General features: G+C 35.9%; 1 protein-coding gene across 5 annotated transcripts in view; it reads right to left on the reverse strand.

Annotated features, from left to right (window-relative positions):
• ALG6 (ALG6 alpha-1,3-glucosyltransferase) overlaps positions 1-25,673 on the reverse strand; it is a 66,705-nt gene that overhangs the window by 12,600 nt on the left and 28,432 nt on the right. For 4 of the 5 annotated variants that reach the window (XM_038537294.1, XM_038537292.1, XM_038537291.1 and 1 more), the window contains 9 exons: positions 19,175-19,264; positions 17,929-18,017; positions 15,144-15,226; positions 14,438-14,502; positions 11,289-11,474; positions 10,578-10,713; positions 8,155-8,240; positions 6,225-6,309; positions 3,154-3,224 (listed from right to left, as the gene is read on the reverse strand). In XM_038537294.1, the coding sequence (XP_038393222.1) occupies positions 3,154-3,224; positions 6,225-6,309; positions 8,155-8,240; positions 10,578-10,713; positions 11,289-11,474; positions 14,438-14,502; positions 15,144-15,226; positions 17,929-18,017; positions 19,175-19,264 (891 nt within the window). The remainder of the gene's footprint in view (positions 1-3,153; positions 3,225-6,224; positions 6,310-8,154; positions 8,241-10,577; positions 10,714-11,288; positions 11,475-14,437; positions 14,503-15,143; positions 15,227-17,928; positions 18,018-19,174; positions 19,265-25,673) is intronic. The other variant, XM_038537293.1, reaches the window with a different exon arrangement.

Below are 25,673 nucleotides of genomic sequence, written 5' to 3' on the forward strand. Positions count from 1 at the left end.
TCCCATTCCATAAGTTTCCTATTCATTTTGTTAATCATTTCTTTTGCTATACAGAAGTTTTTTAGTTTGATATCACCCCAGTTATTTATTTTTCCTTTTCTTCCTTGTGTTTTTGGTGTCAAATCCAAAATATGATTGCTAAGACCAATGTCAAGGAGCTTCTTCACTATGTTTTTTTATCTAGGAGATTTATAGTTTCAGGTCTTATATTTATGTCTTTAATCCATTTCAAGTTAATTTTTGTGAATGGGGTAAGATAGGTGACGTCATGTCCTTATATAACTTCTTCACTCAGGACATCAACTCTCGTGGCTTTTCATCCTGCCTTATTAGCCATTCCTATTTGCCTCTTCTCCTAATACCCCCTAACATTGTGTGGCCCAGGACTCAGTCTCTGGTACTCTTCTCTATATATACTCACTCCCTTGGTGATCTCATTCAGTCCCATGATTTTGTCCTCTCTACTAACAAACTACTAAATTTGTTTCTCCAGCTCAACTCCCCTTAAGAACTCCACTCATGGGCAGCCCAGGTGGCTGAGCAGTTTAGCGCCGCCTTCAGCCCACGGCGTGATCCTGGAGACCCAGGATCAAGTCCCACATCGGACTCCCTGCATGGAGCCTGCTTCTCCCTCTGCCTGTGTCTCTGCCTCTCTCTCTCTCTCTCTCTGTCTCTCATGAATAAATAAATAAAATATTTTTTAAAATTTTTAAAAAAATAAAAAGAACTCCACTCATATGTCCAATCAGTTGACTCAGTATCCAAACTGATAGCCAAAGATCTGTCCAATACTGAACATGGGATCCTCATACCAGGTCCGTATCTAGCCTAATTCTGTTTCACCTGCAGTCTTCCCATTTCAGTCAATTGCTATTCTGTCCTTCCAGTTCCAAGCCAGAAATCATGGACACACATTTGATTTTTCTATTACATGTTACACACAAATCATCAGGAAGCCTCCTGGTTCTTTTTTAACATCGACAATGACCACTTCTCACTTCTTCCACTATTAATATCTTGGTCCCAGTACCACCATCTTTCAAGTGGATTATGATAACAGCCTCCTAAATGGTCTCCATGTTTTCTTGCCCCATACAATCTATTCTCAACCTGCAGCCAGAATGATCCTTCAATTTTTTTTTTAACATTTTTGAGGTATAATTAATTTACAAAGAATTGCACATATTTAATGTATATAATTTGATAAGCTGAGTGATCCTTTTAAAACACCAAGTCAGACCATGCTTATTCCCCAGCACCCTTCCATGACTCCCCATTTCCTTTGGAATAAAGCCAAAATTCCTAATGTGGCCTACAAGGTCCTATAGAATTTACATGTCTGTTACCTCTTTAACTTCACCTATTACCCTCCACCTTTGACCACTCCGCTCTGGCCACAATGGCCATTCTACTGTTCACTAAACATACCAGGCATACTCTCATCTTAGGGCTTCACAGAGGCTGTTCCATCTATAATGTTATTATCCCAAATATCCACACAGCTAATTTCCTCAACATCTCCAGTCCACTCAAATATCTCCTCAATGAGGACTACCTTGACACCTATATTAAAATTACAACCTATACTTGCTCCTGTACTCTCACCTCCAATACTCCCAATTTCCCTAATCCTGTTTTATTTCTTCCTCGTGGCCTTTATTACCTTCTAAAACACTATTTACTTTTATCTAATTATTAGTGTCTATCCTTAAGAATGAAAGCTAAGAAAGTAGGAATTTCTGTGTTTTGTTTATAGATATATACCAAGTACACAGAACAGTACCTAGCAAACAATAGGCACTCAATGAATATTTATTGAATGAAATATCTAATGATAGATTAGGTAGGACCAGATCAAGAAAAACTTTTAATGCTGACTTTAAAATATTTTATCAAAATTATATTAAAGCCATGCACTGGGGGCGCCTGGGTTGAGCTCTGCCTTCAGCTCAGGTCATGATCCCAGAGTCCTGGGACTGAGCCCCATGTCTGGCTCCCTGCTTAGAGGGGAGCCTCCATTCTCCCTGCTTGTGAGCTCTCTCTCTTTCAAATTAATTAATTAAATGAAGCCATGCATTGCTATAAATAGTCTAAGTAGAGTTGTAGAGTAGGAACTCCCAGAAATTCAAGGCCCAAGAGCTAATCTGAGTGGTCATATTACAGGTCAATGAATGGGCTTCCTTAGTATGGGGTAGAAAATCTGGAAAAAATATACATATTTGAAAGCAAACTTTTCCATAGTTCCATCCCCTGGCATTAGGAATTTGTGGAGGGTCAGCCAAGCTTCACATAATAGTGGTAGCAACTAAATCAGGTTTAGACTTTGGGGGATGAAACTAAGGTGTCCTCCTGGTCTGCAATGATATGAGGCTATTTAGTTCCAAGCAAAGAAGCCTTCCACATAGGCAGCTTACTATAAAGCTCTGCACTGAGTTTTCAGTACAAGACTCCACTTAATAAAAGCAATCCTCCCTGCCATTTACCATTGGTTATTCTGTACATGGATCTTCCATAGGAACCTAGCAAACACAAGATAAGGGGTGGGATTGATCTAGGGCAGGATTCAAATATTCCTATGTGTTCCGGGCAAATACTATTTTAATATTGGGATAATATAGCCCCACTGTTACCCAGTTTCTGTGATGACCAGTAAAAAATTGTAATGCTCTTAAAACAAAGTAGTCTAATTAGGGATTGCCAATAGGGTCTGAACAAAGATTTTAACAAAAGAAACAGAAAGGAGTCAACATATGAAAGCCCCTAAAGAGGTGAATGAAGAGAACAGTTATTAAATAGATGTGGAAATGAATGAACTGAGAAAGGCAAAGATGACAAACAGGCTCCAATCTGAGGAAAATCTCTTTGGTTTATTCAATTCTTTTATTATCATATAAAAATATATATGAAGAAACAGAAATATGTCAGTAATAATTCTATGAAACTTTCAGCTTAAAATACTTTATAAAGTAAAATTAGAAGAAATCATTCTGGAAAAATATAATTTTGTGAATAATTTTATGCAACTACATAGTAACATTTGTGTGGTTTTGTTTTTGGACTTAGGTGATTATATGTAGCTAGTAAATTTATGTATATATTATAAACACATAATAATAAATTAACAAAACACATACTTGAAACATTTTTACTTACAATGATACCAAGAGAATGGACTTTTCATGTACTTGGAAAGAAAATAAAAAGAATGACAGTGCACAGCTAACCTTTAAGGAAAGAGGGGGGAGAATGAAATAACAACTTAAAAACTATAATAGCAGTTTAGTTATGAATCTAAATAAAAATCATCTTAAGTAAAATTTTAAAGCTTAATATAGTTTCTATCTAGAAGGAAAATATCTACACAATACTAATATGCATAATATCTTATTCAAATATAGTAAAACATTACTTGAAAAAATAATGATTATAAAGCTATACTTAACTATCTAAAACAAGTTCATTCAGACTCAATCATTAATAAACAAAACTACTAAACACTTCAGACATAACAATCGGACCTTCATCCTTCCTTGGAATCTTGGACAACTTAAAAAGCACTGAAGAACAAGGTCAAAATATAAAACTGTCAAAACAAATCTATTTTAGTGTTCTTAAATGTACATTTCGGTAAAATATATTAAATGTTTTATAAAGTAATCATTTGCTATTTGGGATTTAAAATGGAAATGACTTAGATCTATTTTCAGAGGTTTATGATCTGCATATTACACATCTATCTACACACATCCAATCCAGAGCAAATCCTATCTATATCACCTTCTAAAAATAATATCCACCCACTTCTCTCCATTCCCCTCTGCTGATGGTGGAAGAGGAGTGGTCTAAGCCACACTCCTCTTTCTCCTGGACTACTGCAATAACCTCCTAATTGGTAACATCCTTGCTTCCTTACAGTCCATTATGTACTCAGCCACCATATCAAATCATATGAATTTCCCTGTTTAAAATCCTCCAATAGCTTCCCATTAACACTGAGAATAAAATCCAAACTCTTCTCTGGGTCCTGCCTTCCTCTTCCAATCTACTGTCTCCCTCACTCACTTCATACCAGCCACTTCAGACTGTCCCTTTATGTGCTGAAAATGTCAAATGTGTTCCTGCTTTAAGGAAAAACTTCATTTTATCAAGTCAGAGCACAGATCTTCTTGTGAATGTTCCTTCTGGCCATTCAGCTCAAGGCTCAAATGTCACTTCCACAGAAAGGCCTTCCCTTATTCAATCTAAAGTAGTGCCCTCTCACCAAACCCCACCAGCACTCCTTTCATATTACACTATTTTCTTCATAACCTTTATTACTCCCAGATATTTTCTGGTTAACAGATCTATTTTGTTTATTGTCCTTCTCCTGCCACTAGCGTACATGGCCCCAGTTAAGAGAGCAGGGATGTTAGCTGTCATTCACTTACATACCAGTACCTAGAAAAGGACCTGGCACATTAGAGGGTACACAAAAAATACTATTTGAATAAATTAAATATAATCATTTTGCTGCTATATATCTATCAAAACTCACACTATCGATTACCTCAATTATAGACTTGTATTTAGAAATAATTCAATCTGTATTGAAAGGAAAACACTTCAAAATAATTATAATGGAAAAAAAATAATTATAATGGGAAATGTTTTCAAAGTTCTCAGAAATATTCAGTAAGAATTCAAAACATCAACAACAATAAGAATCATTAATATGAATCTTTTTAGTTTTTAAATATAATAGTTTATATTAAAACATAGCAAACAATAAAGTTAGGAAATTAAGAGAAAAAAAAATGTTTTTTCTGGCTTATTATCCTAAAAGTAATTACCTCTAATACTGCTACAGTTACTCAAATTCTGAAATTCCATTCAATTATCTTTGAAATATACCTTTATTTAGCATGTTATTCCCTAGAAAAATAACATAATCTTATGTAAGCTTGCAAATATTTCAAGTTAGGTCTAGTAATCAGAGCATTACTATTAGTCCTTCTATTCTAAAAAGTCCTATAGAATATTAACAGTAGATGACATAGAATGCTTAGAGTTTATTCTCAGAATGAAATGAGAAATTGTCAATTTAAAAAAAAGGCAATAAAATAGAAAAGAGGATCATGAAATCCTTTTCGCACCGTGGTACTCATGCACTTCTGAAGTATTTTACTATTATACTGTGTTCTGGCCTGTTTTTGAAATGCAATGTAAATAAGTGGGACACCACCCCAAAATTGAAACACTAATTTCCAAGATATCATCCCCTTGTAAGTCCGCTAGACTTTTGTTTTCATAAACTAAATTTTCTTGATTAAAAGATATTTTAAAATGTCATTTTAAAGACCAAGGCACAAAGGAATTAAATTTTAAATACCACAGAAATACAACCAGTGAGGAATTTGTAAACCCACTTAGAGAAGCCCAAATTTGTAGGAAGTACAACCAATTCATCTCCAAACACACACAAGTCATCTTCCTAAAACAGATCTGTCCCCTCTCCTCAAAAATCTTTTTTGGCTTCTCTGGCATACAAATCAAACTCCAATTTTTTCAACCCAACGTTCAAAGTCTTACCCAATTGGATCCTTTTCGACTCTTATCTCCACTATATCCTTTCCTAAACTCAACATACACACACACACACACACACACACACACACACAAAAGTCACACAAATTGCATTATTTAATTGCTATTCCCAGCATTGCCTATCCTTTACCACCACTGTATCTTCAAGCTCTTCCTCCTGCCTTCAATCCTCTTCTGCTATATAACCTTCTATTCCAAATCTTGCCCAGCTTTCAAATTTTGGCTCCAATCCTATGTACTCTAAGAAGCTGTCTAAAATCTGCCCCCAAAGTAATACCTCCCTCTCCCACACTATCACAGCACTTAATGTGTAACTAATAGAACTTACTAATACCATCTGCTTAATAGCATAATTATTTGAACATGTCTATCGCTATTCTTTTCTTATTTGTATTCCCTCATTAACTAATACAAAGCAGAAATTAAATAGCTGTTGAATTAAACTGAAAGATTCTGATTATCCAGCCTAGTATACAACACAGTACCAAAGTATGTCAGACACCCAGTAAATGTGCACCAAATAAATGAATGTCTTATTTCCCAGTCCAGTAAATCTCGTTCAGAGCAAGAAAATAATTATCTGTATTTTTAAAAGATCAGCTGCAACAAGAATTAAATATATAAAGTAATGAGCAACTTACCAGAGTAAACCTGAATCCTTTGGGAGAGGGCTGAAGTGTTAATTTTATACATGCAGGAAGCAGGCTCAAAAATGTAAAACAAAAGCTAAAAACATGAATAAAAATAAAACATTTGTTTTTTTTTTTTGTAGAGGCATATAATTAAAACAAGGAAATATTTTTTATTATAAGGATCACATTACTTACCAACTTAAGTTTATTTCAAATGAAAGTTTTTTTAAGATTTATTTATTTATGATAGAGAGAGAGGCAGAGACACAGAAGGAGGGAGAAGCAGGCTCCATGCCGGGAGCCCAATGTGGGACTCAATCCCGGGACTCCAGGATCGCGGCCTGGGCCAAAGGCAGGTGCTAAACCGCTGAGCCACCCAGGGATCCCCTCAAAATGAAAGTTTTTTCATTTATTAAATGTAAATTTAATACCAAGTAACATTTAAATAAAACCACATATTGAAATATTGTAATATATGCATGATTATATAATACAGAAAAAATTACAGTGCTTATGTTATTTATAGAAAAGATATATAAAGATAGATAACTAAAATGAATTATCAAACATTCAAAAGTAAGAAAACACTACCAGGCATAAAGAGACAATATATGTAACACAAACATTCATGAAATTTAATCACAAGAGAATCTCTCACAAAAGTTGATTATCTGATTTTCCAGCCCATGGCAAATCAGAAAGAACAAGTTAGAAAGGGAGTGAGCAACTGCAAGAACTTCTCCTAATGATGGCTGATAGGCAGGGAGGAAAAAGAACTCAACAAGCAGAGCAAGCTGGATCCATTTAGTACCATGGCAAACAGTTTTTGAAAGGCCTAAGGACAAGTATCATAACACAATACAATAACTGGTGTTCCCACTGTTGGTGGCTTTGTGGTGTGCCAACTTGGCTTGACTGAACTATGGCTCCCTGAATTCTCTCTCTACTATGCTCCCAGCTACAGTGGGCTACAAGGGATATTCTCAACGGAATTCAAAAACAGAGAGAGGCAGCACCCATTTTGTAGCATACACACACACACACACACACACACACACCTACCTTCTCTCGGTTACTCAGACACTAATCTTGGTGCTGCTGGGATGAGATTTCGCAGTTGTAATGAAAGTCCCCACTCAGTTAATTCTAATTTAATCAAAAGGGAGATTCTTGGATGGCCCCACTTAATCAATTGGAAGATTTTTAAAAGAGAGCTTAGGGCATCCCTAAACTCAGATTCCAAACAGCAACTAGGTTCAGACTGACTGTTCTTCCTTCCCCTTAGATATTGCTTCATGAATGCCTGCCTTCTGGACTTCCGGTTGGTTCAGTCAGACCCCACGATTATATGAGCCAATTCCTTGTTAATAAATTGTCTCTCTCTCTCTCTCTCTCTCTCTCTCTCTCTCTCTCTCTCTCACAAACACACACACACACACACACACTCCTCCTACTCATTCTTCTCTGGTTGAACTCTACCACTGAAAATCATGACTCTTCAAGATAATGTTTAATCGTGTTTAGTAGACTTTGTTTGAGGAGGAGGGAAATACAGAACAATCCAGAGAGATTATCATGTAATGTATTTCAAATAAAAGTTATGGTGTAGGGACACCTGGGTGGCTCAGTGGTTAAGCATCTACCTTCAGCCCAGGGCATGATCCTGGAGTCCCGGGATCGAGTCCCACATCAGGCTCTCCGCATGCAGCCTGCTTCTCCCTCTGCCTGTGTCTCTGCCTCTCTTCCTCTGTGTCTCTCATGAATAAATAAAATCTTAAAAAAAAAGTTTTGGTGTGTAGAGGGATAGGTTTATGTTATATGGAACACTGACTAATGAAGACCACCTCGTTTCCTAATGACACCAGCTAAATGAACTATTACCGTAACACTTTTAGAGAACAGTTTATACAACACTATATACAAACTTTGTATCTCTCACCTGATTATTATCTGGATGTGATGTGGCAAAATATCCTTGATCTTCAGAAAGACGCTGAAGCTGCACCAAATATTGGCTACTTTATCCTTAAAACAGATTTGTTAGTTTTACCTTCTGATATAATTGAAGGAAATATTAATCTCTATCAAAGTACAGCCAGCCCATAATCTCTAAATAAACTTTTGAGACACAAAGCTTTTGTTCACAATTTTATAAATAAGTTGCTTAAACTCTCTAAGGAACACACACACACACACACACTCTCTCTCTCTCTCTCTCTTTCTCTCTCTCTCTCCACGTTCTGCAATGGGAGTTGACCTAAATCACTAGCCAACCATAATCTAGACATTCCAAAGAAATGTTTGTTATTTTTCAAAGAGCAGCACACTACCCCTAATACTTAAGTTATTCATCTTTGGAAATTTTTCCAGGAAATCTTATTTCCTAATTTGTAGAATGTGTGTTTTCTGACCCTTTTCATCACACACCTGAAATTATCTCAAGTATAATCTACTAGCAACTCACAATGACAAGAGTTAATTGCTAATAAATCAAGGCATTTAAAGACATTAGCAGTTGTGGTAGGATCACTTTCAAAATTAAATTTGTAACTACAGCTCTCTGCTTGTGAAACCCATCCTCTACACAGCTGCTTAACTCACAGCTGTGTAAGCATAACATCAAGAAAGTAACTATCACTGACAACTGTACCATCCCACTTCCCTCTGTCGATCAAAGAAAAGGCTCTTCAGATTTTGAGGGCAGTAAGTGAACAGAGGTGGCCAGCAACACTATCAAACATGTATGATACCCATTTTTATGATTATCATGATAAATGCTATTTCTGAAGTGGAAAGCAAGGCAAGTAACAGCAAATAACCAAGCAGCTTAGATGGGGAATTAGTTTTTCTTTCTTTTTTTTTTTTCAAAGATTTTATTTATTTATTCATGAGACACACAGAGAGAGAAAGAGAGAGGCCAAGACACAGGCAGAGGGAGAAGCAGGCTCCATGCAGGGAGCCCGATGTGGGACTCGATCCCGGGTCTCCAGGATCGTGCCCTGGGCTGAAGGTGGCATTAAACCACTGAGCCACTGGGCTGCCCTAGTTTTTCTTTTTATAAGTTTTAAGGTTAGAGGAAATATAAAGAAGTTAACACAATTTTCAAGATTCAAACCACAGTTCTGCCAAGTACAAGCTACATGAATCTCTGACTTCAGTTTTCTGATCTGTAAAATGGATAGAGTAGCTACCTCAGAGCTATTATAAGATTCAAATAAAATTACATGTGAAGTGGGACACCTGGGTGGCTCAGCAGTTGAGCATCTACCTTCTGCCCAGGGCGTGATCCCGGATTCCCAGGATCAAGTCCCACATCGGGCTCCCTGTATGGAGCCTGCTTCTCCTCCCTCTACCTGTGTCTCTGCTTCTCTCTCAGTGCCTCTCATGAATAAATAAATAAAATCTTAAAAAAAAATAACATGTGAAGTATGCAGCACCTGCTAAGTAAGAGTGGTGACAAAAATAGTGATTTTTTGTGATTATCAGCATCAGTAGCACCAGTATCTCCATCAACACATAAGTCATATATTCCTGTTCCATCATGACACCAAACTCTTTCTTGATCTCTTTCAAACTGCTGGTACCATTCTCCTATAGATCCATTGAAAGATAATCTATAGCAATTTATATATTCAAAAATTAGAAATATATATATGTATTTCTACTTTTTAAAAGAAATTGTTTATCAAAAGCAAATTACCTATAAATATGTTGTCTCTAACCTTATTACAAGGCCTTTCTGTTTCATAAAAATGGTTTGTTTAATTTAATTACTAAATCTAAATCATCAAATTATCCATGTAATAAAAGTTTAACAAGAGTGATTAAGCTAGCATTAAATGAAATGAAAGATTCTCATTAAAAATTACAATGGATGAAAATTATATATGAATTATGAGATCTTACTGAAGCAAACATGATTATTAGTTTAATAAATAATTTCCTAAGACTAAAAAAGAAAATATAAACCAAAAACTACAGAATGTTTAACTTTGTAGCTGCAACTTCTCATGCTGTCTTTCACCATAGATTCTATTTCATTAGAAAAATATATCACTGAATTATGGATTTCATGATAGCATAAATATTATCTATTCACTTAATGTACTAGAAAATGCCAGCCAAGCTAGAGGTCATACACTGGATTAAATAACTGGCAAGAAATGACTCCAAGGAGAGCAGCTGAAGTTACTATTCCTTGTGTTGTCTTCTATATGAAATCCCCAGAGGCCACAGCAAAGGTAGTGTTAACAGAAAGGAATGATACTGGACAATAAATTTAATTATAAATAGAAAAAAAAAGAAAGAAAGGAGTGAGAAGAAAGGTTTTTTTTTTTTTGAGAAGAAAGTTTTTAAACATACCTCAAATAATCCACGATCAACTGGGAAGAGTCTTCTTAGAACTTGCAGCGTTTGCTCCCTTTCCGTAAAGAATGGCAGCCAGCAGAGAATGAAGGAAGCCACAACTGTACAAGCTAGCTTAATTAACAACACGAACCTAGAACAGAAATAAAGGTACCCAGTAAGATAGGGAGAGGTTAATCATTCTGAAAAATCAGTCTCAGTCTCACTAAAGATAATAAATACAAATGCATAGTAATGATAAATCTATGCCACTAACAAAGGTTTAATATGGGAGTCTACTCAAATCAGAGTTCACAATTATTAAAATGTATAAGCTCTCCAACAAAAAGACTATCACCATCTTAATTAACATTTAACTTTTATGTCTTTCCAATGCAGCCATGAAGAAAAATGTCAAATTAGAATGTATTTCTAATGAGTATAAAATGTAATATGCTCTAAATGGGTGAAATCCTATAGCAATGTTCTAACAAGCCAATCCACATTACCTCCAGTAAATGTACATTGATCAAAATATTTCTCTAGTTAGGAAGATTTAAGTAAAATAATATAGAACATGACTTAATCTCTCTTCCAACTCACCACACAGTCAACACACTAATAAGAAATCACATAAAGGCAAAATGAAAGACCACCTTCATCCTAGTAAGTATGCCAAATAAATTCTCTGAAGTACTTTAAAAATTCTGTTATTTAAAAGCCACTCACCCCTTTCCTTTCAGGCCTTTTTTAAAACACTTGCCAAGTAAAAAGCAAAAAAATGGCAAGGAATGGTAAAGTTCCATCTGTTTATAATTTATAGCTAAGCAAAATGCCAGTGAGCCTAGTAGGTCCCAGTCACAAGATACTCCAAGAACACCCCACAAAGCAAAGCCAAGACTCACAGAATTATATATGTTTCTATGTCAAGGAAATTATCTCAAAAATTGATAGATCTTGCATTTTATAGAGAATATTTATTATGTAATTTTTTAATTTTTAAAAAATCTTTATTTATTATTTATGATAGACATAGAGAGAGAGAGAGGCAGAGACACAGGAAGAGGGAGAAGCAGGCTCCATGCCAGGAGCCCGACGCGGGACTCGATCCCGGGACTCCAGGATCGCGCCCTGGGCCAAAGGCAGGTGCTAAACCGCTGAGCCACCCAGAGATCCCCTGATTTTAAAATAATATATAATGAAAGTTATTTCTAAGAAATCAAAAGTACTGAAGTGATAAATTATTAAGAAATTGTATATAATGGCCTCAAATATATTAAATTGACTGCTAAACAGAGCAACTGATTTGTTTAGATTTAAAAGACCACTAAATAGTTAACACATAGCTTTGTTTCTGCTAGACTATTTCACAATGTTAGTATAATATAACAAAATCTAGAGAATAAAACAATGATTCAGAGTAAAACACACACACACACTTTGTTGATATCATCACTTTCCTCAGGGTTATGAGATCAAGTCCCTAGTAGAGCTCTGCCTTCTGTGAGGAGTCTGCTTGGGATTCTCTCTCTCCCTCTCCCTTTGCATCTCCCCACACTCGCATGCATGCTCTCTTCTCTAATAAATAAATAAATCACTAAAAAAAGAGGTGAAAGCTCTAACATCTATCTAATAATAATAAGCTCAAGAAAGAGTAAAATGAGAAAATCTACAAAGAAATAATAGCATTTTCCAGAACTAAGGAACAGGAGTCTTCAAAATTAATGAGTCATGAGAGTAACCAAAACAATTGTTGCAAACACCTCTACCTAAACAAATTATTATTAAATTTCAGAGCCCAAAAAGTAAAAAAAAAAAAAAAAAAGTAACAGCAAAAACAGTAACAACAGATAATAATAGCAATATATACTCATAGAGAGCTTAGTATCTCCCAAGTACTATTTTATTTATAAATAATAATTACCTCAATTCTCAAAGTAAGCATACAAAGTGGGGTGCCTGGCTGGCTCAGTCAGAAGAGCACTGACTCTTGATCTTGGGGTTGTGAATTCAAGCCCCATGTTGAGCACAGAGATTACTTAAATAAATAAGTAAACATTAAAAAAAAAGCATACAGAGTAAGAGTAATTATTATCCCTATTTAACAAATGAGGAAAGTATACAGTGGTTAAAAAATGTGTCCCCACAAAATGACATAATCCCAAAAGCTTCAAGACTTTGAATTTAATCACAGAGGAAATGCCACGACAAATTCACCAGAATGGTTAAAATGAAAATGACTGATAGTTGATGAAGCTGAGTACCTGGAAGTCCCACATCATTTCCCTCTCTCTCTTTTTTTTTTAAGATTTTATTTATTCATGAGACACACAGAAAGAGGCAGAGACATAGGCAGAGGGAGAAAGAGGCAGAGGGAGAAGCAGGTTCCCTGTAGGGAGCCCAATGTGAGACTTGATCCCAGGATCCCAAGATCACACCCTGAGTCAAAGGCAGACACTCAAAAAAAAAAAAAAAAAAAAAAAAAAAGGCAGACACTCCATCACTGAGCCACCCAGACATCCCTGTGTTTTCTCTTTTATATAAAGTCCAGCAAAGGGGGAAAATTAAACTATAGGATTAGCAGTTAGTATGTGGCTATCTTTGGGGAAGGAAGAGAGAAAAGTACTTGGGAGTTGTACAAGTGAATATAGGCAATGTTCAATTTTTTGACACAGGCAATAGTTTGTCAATACACTGAGCTACACGTTTATATGTTGTGCACTTTTCTATATAAGTATTACATTTCAAAGTAAATATCATTTTAAAAATCGTGTAAACAGCTTTTTTCTTATCAGTGTTTTGGATATTATCAGAGTATCAGATGGCCACGATCCCAAAATGCAAAGCAAACAAGTCAACTAGGAAAGTGGACCGAAGAAGGACTCTGATTTAAATCTTTTCCAAGTCCTTTGATAAATACACATTAAATTTGTTATAACTAAAACAGATTGGCTTCAAAAGAAGCTAGGGCAGCTCGAGTGGCTCGGCGGTTTAGCGCCACCTTCAGCCCAGGGCCTCATCCTGGAGATCCAGGATCGAGTCCCACGTCGGGCTCTCTGCATGGAGCCTGCTTCTCCCTCTGCCTGTGTCTCTGCCTCTTTCTCTCTGTCTCTCATGAATGAATGAATGAATAAATAAATAAATAAATAAATAAATAAATAAATAAATAAATAAATAAAATCTTAAAAAAAAAAGAAAAGAAAAAGCTATTCATTAATCATGTTGCTATGGACTATGTCTTTTTTTTTTTCCTTTTAGGACAGCTAGGAACAGACAGTAACAGTTAATTAATACATCCAAAGACACACTGGAGAGCCATGTCCAGATTTATCAACTTTCCTCTAAGATCTGTTTGAATGTTCCTTATTTTACATTTCAAAAAATTACACACATAAAATCCACATAGATTCTAAATACTCGATTTTAGTTCCCCGAAGCTTGCATTTACCACTATCTGTAAGAGAAACATCTTGCTTTAACACTCGAAAAACTTTAAGACTCTTTTCCTTTTATCAGTGCTGTATAACGTTTACAAAAGATAGAAGAAGATAGAATTGTGATACCTCTTTAGAATGAGGAGAGCACAACCATACTTAGCAACCATACTCTTTTTCTAACTCTTCCAAAGAGCTAATCAGTGACCAACATTTTGTTGACAAGCCAAAGAGCAAAAAAGAGCAAGTCTACTTTCAATAAATCTGTACGTTACCCCTTCAAGTAAAAGCCTAGTGAAAAGATTCCTTTCCATTGTTGTGAAAAATAGTTTATGTAAGCAAGTACCCTCTCAAACAGGACATTAGTGGATGACAACATTATACACATTGAGCCTAGATTTCAAAATATGCATCTGACTTCATTTCCGAATTAGTAAAGGATACTGAAAATGTCCATAGTCGATAAGAATAAGGCCTGGATACAGCAATATGCATAAAGCATTAGCAATCTGTAAAGAAAAATATTGTGAAATAAGAAAGTAATGTTACTCAAATCAAACAAGGTAAAATTGCTGTCTGATTTAACACAGCGAATGTTTCCCATTAACCTCCTATTTAATAAAAATATTCCTTTTTATAAAACAATTCTCTAAATACTAAAGTTTTCATGGAAGTGATATGATACCTCCGTAAAATGGAAAAAAAATCACTAAAGGGTCAGAAAAAGCACTCTAAAGACATACAAATCAAGTAAACTAATTTACTGATTAACCTGTATAAAATGACCCAAAAGGATATCTGTTTAATAGGAATAAGAGAATAGTCAGTGACTTTTCAAAATGCTTTCCAGTTTAGTTATCCTCACAAGCCAATTCAAAATTCAGTTTTACCAGTAAAGTCATAATTAGCATGCTGTGCAATTCAGTAGTACAGAACTTCTCAAATTCAGAGCATCTTATTACTAGAATTGAACATTAAAATTATTAGTCTAAGGTAAATTGATGTTTTCTAAATGAAAGGTAATTGACAAAAGAATCACTGTTCTACAATTGCCTATTGCCCAAAGCATGGCTTCTGTAAGCTCTATACTTTAATAGTTAAGCAAATCAAACATTTCAGAAATGAAATTTCAAGTTGCTTTAAAACTTACCTTTTTCTTGGTTGAGATTTCTTTTAAACAACAACAGTATAAAACCACTGCAGGTATATAAATCAGCAAATCAGCAATGAATACTGAGAAAAACAAATCATTTCAAACATGAGTCCATTAGGATTCATAATAACCTATTCAGTGCCGTCCTTCCCCCGCCTCCAACCTCAAGTGGGAATTCTGTTAACAGAAGGCTCTCACCCACTCTGGACAATGCCTTTACATGTCTAGCCCCTTCCATTCATTCCCTTCACCTGTGCCTGATTTCAACTGCTATGGTGCTACAATTATGATTAATAAGAGTCTCTTAATTTTCTCTAATAAATTCACAAATTAAATCAATTAGGTGTATCCAAAATTAATTCCGTCTTTGCTCTGAGACTTAAAAATTAAGAATACTCAAAAGAACACACATTTTTTTCCCCCAGTATCTGTATACTCTAAATTTTCTGGTGTGAAGTATACCTCAAATGTGGCAAATTATACAAGAATCCTTCTAAATGTTAATATTCATAAAAACTGCATAAACTTTTACTAATTTGGAATGTTCAGTCCCTCTAGAACAAAGAAAAACAAATACAGTAAGTTCTTCAACAGTACAACATAGCTATCCAAAGAACCTATTTTTTTCTTGTATCACACTAAATGTAGTGTCCAGAATAAGATAAGCAACAGTAAACTGTGTTTTAGGTGCATGCAATCTATTTTTAGCCCTAAATGCCACATTTAAGATGACACTGAAAAAAATGGAATATATTCAAAGGAGCACAACCAGAGGCCTCAAACCATAATCACATTCAACAAGCTAGCCATCTAAGAAGTAGTTAACATATCTAAGAGTACTTAACCCGGAGAAGAGATGACTTCAAATGTCGGTAGAGTGTTAGGTATACAAAGGATCAGACTTGTTCTATGTAGCCCAAGGAAACAGAACCTAAAGTGATGAGTGGAGGTTCAACATAAGAAGGAAATGTTTAGGGGTGTCTGGGAGGCCCAGAAGGTTGGGTGACCAACTCTTGGTTTCCAATCCAGTCATGGTCTCAGGGTCCTGAGAGTGAGCCTCATGTAGGTTCCATACTCGGCAGGGAGTGAGCTTAGGATTCTCTCTCCCCCTCCCTCTCCCCCTCCCTCCACTCACAACAGTACATGTGCACCCACCCTCACTTTCTCAAAATAAATAAATAAATCTTAAAAAAAAAAAAAGGAAATGTTTAATGACTGGGGCTCTCTGAAAATAGAACAGAATGTTTCTAAAGATTGTGAGTTCCCTGTATATACAGGTGTTGGTTCAGAAGTTAAATAATCTTCCAGTGAGCATGCAGTTCAGAGAGGATTAAAGCACTGTCGGGTAGGGTTTGGGGGGCAGCAGAAAGAAAGATAGTCAAGATAATCAATTGGGGCTGAGATTCCATGACTGGATGAATGATAAAGAGAACAAACTCTGACTAAATTTAGACTAATGAAGGAAAAGGCAGCAAGGAGTATTAAAGTCTAAGTCATGCTAAGCTTTTAAAGAATCTAGGTGGGGGACGCCTGGGTGGCTCAGTGGTTGAGCATCTGCCTTCCATTCAAGGGGTGATCCCAGGGCCCAGGGATCCAGTCCTGCATCAAGCTCCCTGCGGGGAGCCTGCTTCTCCCTCTGCCTATGTCTCTGCCTCTCTCTCTGTTTCTCATAAATAAATAAAAAATCTTAAAAAAAAAAAAAAAAGAAATCTAGATGGGGGGCATCTGGGGGCTCAGTCAGACTCTTAATTTCCGCTCAAGTCATGATCTCAGGATGGTAAGATCAAGCCCCTCATCAGGCTCCTCACTTAGGCTCCATACTCAGCATGGAACCTGCTTGAGATTCTCTCTCCCTCTGCCCCTCCCCCTGCTCACACTCACTCTAAAATAAATAAATCTTAAAAGAAGAAATCATCATCATCATCATTATCAACATCATCTGGGGCACTTGGATGGGTCAGTCAGAGGAGCACACAATTCTTGATCTCAGGGTGGTGAGTTCAAGCCCACATTGGCTGTAGAGATTACTTAAATAAACTTACACACACAAAAAAAAAAAAGCTTTTAAAAAAATCTAATCTCATTACTTTCAAGCTCTTAGAATGCTCAATAAACATTTGTTGAATGGATTAACTAATTTAGCCAAAATGTACAGCAATACAATGTATAAAATACAACCAAAGGTTTACTTTAAAAAAGGTGAAAGAGATTTGGAATGAAGATATTAAAGCAGCAGAGTGGCTTAGTCCGTTGGGTGTCTGACTTCTGGTTTCCACTCAGGTACATGATCTCAGGTCCTGAGACTGAGCCCCCCCGCGTTAGGCTCAGCACTCAGCATGAGTCTGCTTGAGATTCTCCCTCTCCCTCTTCTTTCGCCCCTCCCACTGTTCACATTCTCATGTTCTTTCTCAAATAAATAAATAAATCTTGGAGAAAAAGATATTAAAGTACAGCTAAGCAACTAAAACTTCAATTTATGGCTATCTGACCTCAGATAAGTTATTAGCATCACTTAACTGTGCTTCTGCTTCCTCAGATTAAAGTAAGAATAATAGTATTTGGGTGTTGAAAGAATTGAGATAATAATAAATGTAAAGTACCTACAATGATTCCTTTTTATTGTTTTTTAACATATATACATTTGGTCATGTATTATATGTTTATATGTATACTTACAGTTATACAATATTACAAGTAAGAACAATAGAACTTTTTATCAGTTTGTCCAAAATTTTAAAAATCAATATTTGATTTAGAAAATCAATGCCTATTGCTCTTTTACCTGTAGTACGCATGAAGAGCTTATGTGCCTGACTCTCATATCCACGTGATGAATGGAGTTCAATCCAATCTGGATTTATGAATTTTGCCCTGAAAATCAACGCAGATATACATATACAGTATTACTCATCACTTTTAGCAATAACAACATCTAAGAACATATGAATCTATCTTAAGAAGTGGCCATTTCTCTTATTAAGTGAGAGAATCGAGGCTTTATGCTTTACTCTTTATTTAATCATGTGAAAGTGCCTTAAGCTATAACACAGGGTCTACCTCACTCACCTTCCAACAAAACCATGTAACAATTCGTGAAAAGCCCTACGTTTACAATTCTTTCAGGATAAAAACAATCTGATGTGTCACATTTCATTCATTCATTCACTCATTCATTCATTTACTTTATCCTTTGGTTACTACTAAAGGATAACAGTTGACAATAATAAACAGCTAATTATAAATCCTTGAATAAAACTAAACATAATTGTTAAAACTTTTCAACCATATTATATTATTCTGAATACTGAAAAGTATATCTGAGTATCATGAACTTTAGCAACTAACTTTTAATCCAGGAAGCTAATTTTTACAAAATATAAATGGTCTATTCCAGAAAAAAAGCTTTGCTATATACAACTAACCATGACATATTTGTGAGTAATCCATGTATAATTAGTAGTATCTCAGTTTCAACACAAAGATAGATTTTTACATTTCTTGTCTACAGCCATTCTACCCTGAATGTGCTGATTGCATCTGATCTCAGAAGTTAATAAGCAGGGTTGGGTCTGGTTAGTACTTGGATGGGAAATTTTTACATGTCTTTTAGCCTGCCCACCAAAGAAATTATGGAAACATTCAAGCTTTGATAGTTAACTATTGGATTGTAACTGATTTATAATCCAATTGCAAAGGTATAATAAACCACAATGTAAAAGTAGCTACAAACATCTATCCCCTATTCAACAAAGCCAGATCACAATGTTTCTTTACTAAATCTGCTAAGGGCATAAATATTTAGTTCCATTAAGGAAGAAAACTGGGGCATCTGGGTGGCTCAGCCAGTTAGGCAACCAATCTTGATTTAGGCTTAGGTCATGATCTCAAGGTTGTGGGGTCAAGCCCTGCATCGGGCTCTGTGATGAGCCTGGAGCCTGCTTAGGACTCTCTCTCTCCCTCCCTTTGCCCCTCCCTGCTTGTGTATGCTCTTTCTCTCAAAAATAAAAAAATAAAGGAAGAAAACTTACACATATGCACATAAAAGACTATGATAGGCTGTAAGAGGTGGATAATCCAATCCCCAATACTGCAAATTGTTATCACTACTGTTAAAATACCTGAAAAAAAAAGACAGTAACATTCCATTAATTTTCAAGAAATAGATTTATACTTTAACATCTCATTTAATTAAAATGAAAAAATGTCATGCAAGGTAAAAAAAATTCATCTAAACTTTTGTCTATTCCCCTTCACTTAAAATTGTTCGTGAAATCACATTAAAAGCTTTTGAGTTAAGTAAATGATTTGTTGTCTAAACCAAGATACTCTTGAGAGTAAAAGAGTGAAAGAAGAAGTTATTAATAATTAAGCCATAACAAGAAATGTAAATCAAGATTGTCCCCAGCAAACCAGAACTTATTGTCATTCTATTAATAGAGTAAGTTGATGATTATATACAACAAAAAAATTCACAGCAAAAAAGACAATTTGCTTCTGATTATCTAACAAATTAGAGAAGCAATAAAAAATCACAATTTTAAAAAGTAAAAATATTGGCATGCCTGAGTGGCTTAGTCTGTTAAGCATCTGCCTTTGGCTCAGGTCATGATCCTGGAGTCCTAGGATCCAGCCTCACTGCTCAGCAGGGAGCCTGCTTCTCCCTCTCCCTCTCTGTCACTCCCCTTGCTTGTGCTCTCTCTTTGTCAAATAAATAAAAACCTTTTTAAAAGTGGGAGAGGACAGCTGGATGGCTCAGTCAGTTAAGTGTCTGCTTTCTGCTTAGGTCATGAACCCAGGGTCCTGGGATGGAGTCCCACATTGGGCTACCTGCTTGGCAGGAAGTCTGCTTCTCCCTCTGCCCCTCCTTCCACTCATGCTGTCTAAAATAAACACATACAAAAAATAAAATAAAATAAAATAAAATAAAATAAAATAAAATAAAATAAAATAAAATAAAATAAAATAAACACATAAACTCTTAAAAAAAAAAAGTAAAAATATCAGTGCCAAAGAGCACACAAAGATTTGATTTATGGAAAGAGAAATACCTCATGGAACAGGTAGACTTTTTTTAAAGATTTTTAACTAATTTCTATACACAACACAACGTGGGGCTCAAACTCACAACCCTGAGGTCAAATTGCATGCTCTACCAACTGAGAGAGCCAGGTGCCCCAGAACAGGTAGACTTTTAATAAGACTTTAAAAACAATAGGAGGGCAGGTGGTGGGGGTGAATGGGTGACGGGCACTGAGGGGGTCATTTAACGGGATGAGCACTGGCTGTTATTCTGTATGTTGGTAAATTGAACACCAATAAAAAATAAATTTATTATAAAAAGAATAAAAAAATAAAAATAAAACAATTCAACCAACTTATAATGAGAGCTTATTATATGCAAGATTTTGTGAATTGAAAATGAAAACTAGGTCTAACATCCATAAATTAATTGTCTCCTAAAGTTAGCCAGAATACGAGGGTACTATATACAATCACTATGACTGAAGAAAGGAAAACTAAGTTTACATAAACAGATTTCTTAATTATATCCTTTATAACTAAGGAGCTTCTTCTATCCAACTTATTTTCTCAGTCCTAAGAATAATTTACAGTAATGGAGACCAAACTATATAACCCACAAATAATCAGTGTTCATAACTCATTTCAAATGGGTCACAATGTTTTAGTGTCACAATCTCTTAATTTGGGATTATAATTTTTTTCTTTTAAATTAACATTCAGGGGACGCCTGGGTGGCTCAGCAGTTGAGTATCTGCCTTCAGCTCAGGGCATGAAGCTCCAGGGATCGAGTCCCACATCAGGCTCCCTGTGTGGCGCCTGCTTCTCCCTCTGCCTGTGTCTCTGCCTCTCTGTCTCTCTGTGTCTCTCATGAATAAATAAATAAAATCTTTTTAAAAAATTAACATTCAATTCCATTAAATAATCTATTGTTCATCTTCAGAAGGTCTGCTTTGCTTAGTCACATAAAATGTACGTTTGTACAGAAGGGATGGGGATTAATAAAATGACCAATGCATGCTACACAGCCAAGAAGCCTGAGCATAGGGTACTACAGTATGTACCATCTAGTAGTACTTGTCTACTCCAGGAGCAACATCCATGTGAACCATCTAGGTCCTATATCTGCTGGAACTTGAAGCCAAGTAGCAGTAAATTCAACAATCTCCAGGTTATTTGGAGTCCCTTTTGACAGCTTGATTCTGGGAAACTGGACTTCTCTGGTACCCTCTGCAGACAGGCACCAATTGTGTTATTTCCAAATTCGTCTTATTACCAGGCACACTGGCACAAAGTCTTATTGCATCTACCTCCCAGAGTTGTTGTAGGATTGGGTTAAATACATAGAGCTGTTAAATCACTGCCTAACAAGTACAGAATAGTAGTTCTAACTGCCTACTAGCTGCAAAACTACTAGAATGGATCTAGCAATGGAAAACCACTTTGACCAATAAAATTGCATTTGGTTTTCTGTTCCTTATTGGGCAACGCTATTTTTTGTTTACTTTAAATTTGAGATCCTCTGGAGAGAAGTAAAAGAAGCACTGCAAAAATATATACTTACAGTAAAGTCATTGGTTGAAATGAGAAGAAAGAATGATAGAGCTAACAACCTTTATGGAAAAAGTAGCTTTAAAATGTTTCGAGTAAAGCTGCAAAATCTACCAGTAGAAACAAAGCAACTAGTTAATTCTCCTGCTTTATATATTTTGGATATATCTGAAAAGTTGTGTAAATGCTATTAATATGTTGAAATGTATTTTCCCAATGAATTCCCATATAATCTCAGTAGATGCTTTGTCAGAAAAAATTTGGTTGCCATATGAATTATGAAATTATATTCAAGAGTGTTATCATTAACAAAGATAAATTTTTTCTAATATACAACCTATAATCATGGGTATTTCGGCTTTTAAAAAATACACGTTTTATAAATTTTTTTAAAGATTTTATTTATTCAGAGAGAGAGAGAGGCAGAGACACAGGCAGAGAGAGAAGCAGGCTCCATGCAGGGAGCCCGATGCGGGACTCAATCCTGGGTCTCCAGGATCAAGCAAGCCCTGGGCTGCAGGCAGCGCTAAACCTCTGAGCCACGGGGCTGCCCTAAAAAAATACACGTTTTAAAGTGAAATAGTTTCAGACTTACGAAGGATTTCAACAACAGTTTAAAGAACTTCTGTACATCAAAATGTAAAAATTTTTATGACAAAAGACATAAGTTTAAAGACAAGAAGAGGAAGAAGATATTTAATTTATATATACACATATATACACACACACAAGAAAATTATTAAAATGTCAAATACTGCTGTAGCAGACAGACTTCAAGGTCATCACCATGAATCCCATCTCCTATTGTCTGTGCCCCTGAATACATACAACTCCCTCCCGTTGAACATGGGCAAGACTGGTGACTGACTTGCTTATAACCAACAGAATATAAGATGATAGATATCACTCTTGTGCTTATATTTTATGTATATATAAGATTCTGTCTTGTTAGCATGTATCCTAGAGAGACTTTGACTGACTTTGAAGAGGCAAGCTGTCATGTTTTAGAGGCAAGCTGTCATGTTTCAGTAAGTGACCATATTGGAGAAGCCACATGGCAAAAAACTGCAAGTAAATTCTAAGAGCTGAGAAGCTTCCAAAAAGAAACTGAAGCCCTCAGTCTTGTAGATGTAAGAAAATTAATTCTGCCAACAGCCTGAGGAACCTTGAAAATGGTCGCTTCCGCAGCTGAACCTCTGAGAAGACTACAGCCCCAGCTAACAGCTGGATTGCATGTAGCCTGAGGCTCTGAGCAGAATATCAAGCTAACCCATGCCTCGACTTTTGACCTAAAAACACCCATGTGATTAAAAATTTATGTTTAGGTGATCCCTGGGTGGCTCAGCGGTGGTTTAACGCCTGCCTTCGGCCCAGGGCGTGATCCTAGATACCCAGGATGGAGTCCCATGTCGGGCTCCCTGCATGGAGCCTGCTTCTCCCTCTGCCTGTGTCTCTGCCTCTGTGTGTGTGTGTGTCTCCCATGAATAAATAAATAAAATTTTATTTAAAAAAATGTATGTTTAAGTAATTACTATCTGTGATCATTTGTTAACACAGCATAGAAGATTAATATATAGTAGTCTTCCCTTATCCCAGTTTACTCTCTTGATTTCAGTTACCAGTGGTCAAATGCAGTCTGCAAGCACATTGTCCTCCTAATGTATCCTCAGGAGGTTAACAGTAGTAGCTTAATGCTGCATCACAATGCCCATATCATTCACCTCACTTCATCTCTTCACCTAGACATTCTATCATCTCACATCATCACAAGAAGGTAAGTACAGTCCAATAAGATATTTTGAGAGAGAGACACATTCATGTAACAATTCAATACATTGTTACAGTTGTTCTATTTTATTATTATAGTTATTAATCTTTTACTCTGAAAAAAAATAAAAAATAAAAAAAATAAAAATAAAATCTTTTACTCTGCTGATTTATGAATTAAACTTTATCACTGGTATGAATATATAGGAAAAAACATAGTCTACAGGGTTTGGTATTATTTGTAGCTTCAGGCATCCACTGGGGGTATTGGAACTTATGCCCCATGAGTAATGGGGGACTACTGTTACTTTATTTATAAATCATACAAGTTGAAAAGAAATAATAAAATCAAATAAATCATACAAATTGGGATGCTGGGTGGCTCAGCGGTTGAGCATCTGCCTTCAGCTCAAGGTGTGATACTGGGGTGCAGGGATCAAGTCTCGCATCAGGCTCCCTGTGATGAGCCTGCTTCTCTCTCTGCCTATGTCTCTGCCTCTATCTCTCATGAGTAAATAAATAAAATCCTTTTTTTTCAATCATACAAATTATTATTTTTTTAGATTTCTATTTATTTATTCATGAGAGACAGAGAGAGAGAGAGAGGCAGAGACACAGGCAGAGGGAGAAGCAGGCAGGCAGGCTCCATGAAGGGAGCCTGATGTGGGACTCAATCCCAGGATTCCAGGATCATGCCCTGGGCCAAAGGCAGGCACTGAGCCACCCAGGGATCCCCCCATACAAATTATTATTAAAAAGTTCAGAAACACACAAAAACATAGAAAAAAAGATATGAATATGCAAATTTGAAAAGAAATATGTTGATCAAGAAATATATTAAAAGATGTTCAATGTCACAATACTCAAGGAAATGGAAATTTTAAGAGTCTGGTTTTAAAAGATAAATTGATATATACACTGATATATATATAAAGCATTGATAAATACATGTGGAAAGAAGATATTCTGGTGTTAGTATCCATTACAGCTACTTCAGAGATTCCACTTCTAAGATTCTACCTAGAAATAACATGTGCACAGAGAAAACTTACTTTATTTAATCATTCCCCTACTAAGATATTTTAGTGTTTCAGATTTCTCATTATTATAAACAATGCTGAAATAAACAGCCATGCCGACCAATTACCTTGATTTATAAAACTTATTTTTTTTAAAGATTTTATTTATTTATTCATGAGAGACACAGAGAGGCGGGCTCGATCCAGGGACAGTGGGTTCACGCCCCAAGCCAAAGGCAGGTGCTCAACCGCTGCGCCACGCAGGCATCCCTGATTTCATTTACAAAGCAACAAGCTGAGCATAAGCAGACTCTTCCCCTAGCCCTAGGTATAAAAACCATGCCTGCACTAAGCCAACCATTTCTTTTTAATGATTGCTTTAAAGGTGGGAAACATTTTGCTCCTTGACAAAAAGGTAAAAAGAAGGTATTCTATTATTACTGCCTTGAACATGGTTGTATAAAGTTACAATGCTCGTAGCCTGAGCAGTCATCTACTGACCATGGAATGAAAACACTCAGGGGAAGCCTGAGTGGGGTGGCTCAGCGGCTGAGCGTCTGCTTTTGGCCCAGGGTATGATCCTGGAGTCCTGGATCGAGGCCCACATCAGGCTCCCTGCATGAGCCTGCTTCTCACTCTGCCTGTGTCTCTGCCTCTCTCTCTGTGTCTCTCATGACTAAATAAATTAAATCTTTAAAAAAAAAAAAAAAAAGAAAAGAAAACACTCAGGAAGAAAAGCCAATATGCCAAGAGGAAAGAATGGCAGAGGAAGGAATGGAAAAAGCCTGAGTCCTTGGTTGCTATTACTGAGCCACTTTACCAGCATTACGACCTACCTCTTGAGATAACTGAATTATTGTGTAAGCTACTATTACTCAAGTTTTCTTACTTGATGCCAAAAGTGCTCCTGATTCCACACATAAGGAATTTTCATTATAAAATTCATCATAAAATTAAAGAAATAAGTTCTCTTTTCCTCTATTACAATAATACACAACGAATAAATAATAAAAGTTTTCTTTTATTTTAGAATTATTATCAAAGCTAACACTTTTAAAGTGAACATGACCAATCCTGATATCATATTTTAAACAACCATGTCACTTGAATGAGTTTTGACTAATTACACTATAGCTAACTCTCTAAGTAAAAAGAGAAAGACTTCACTCTT

Source organism: Canis lupus, chromosome 5 (assembly GCF_011100685.1).
Source record: "Canis lupus familiaris isolate Mischka breed German Shepherd chromosome 5, alternate assembly UU_Cfam_GSD_1.0, whole genome shotgun sequence".
Taxonomy (NCBI): domain Eukaryota; kingdom Metazoa; phylum Chordata; class Mammalia; order Carnivora; family Canidae; genus Canis; species Canis lupus.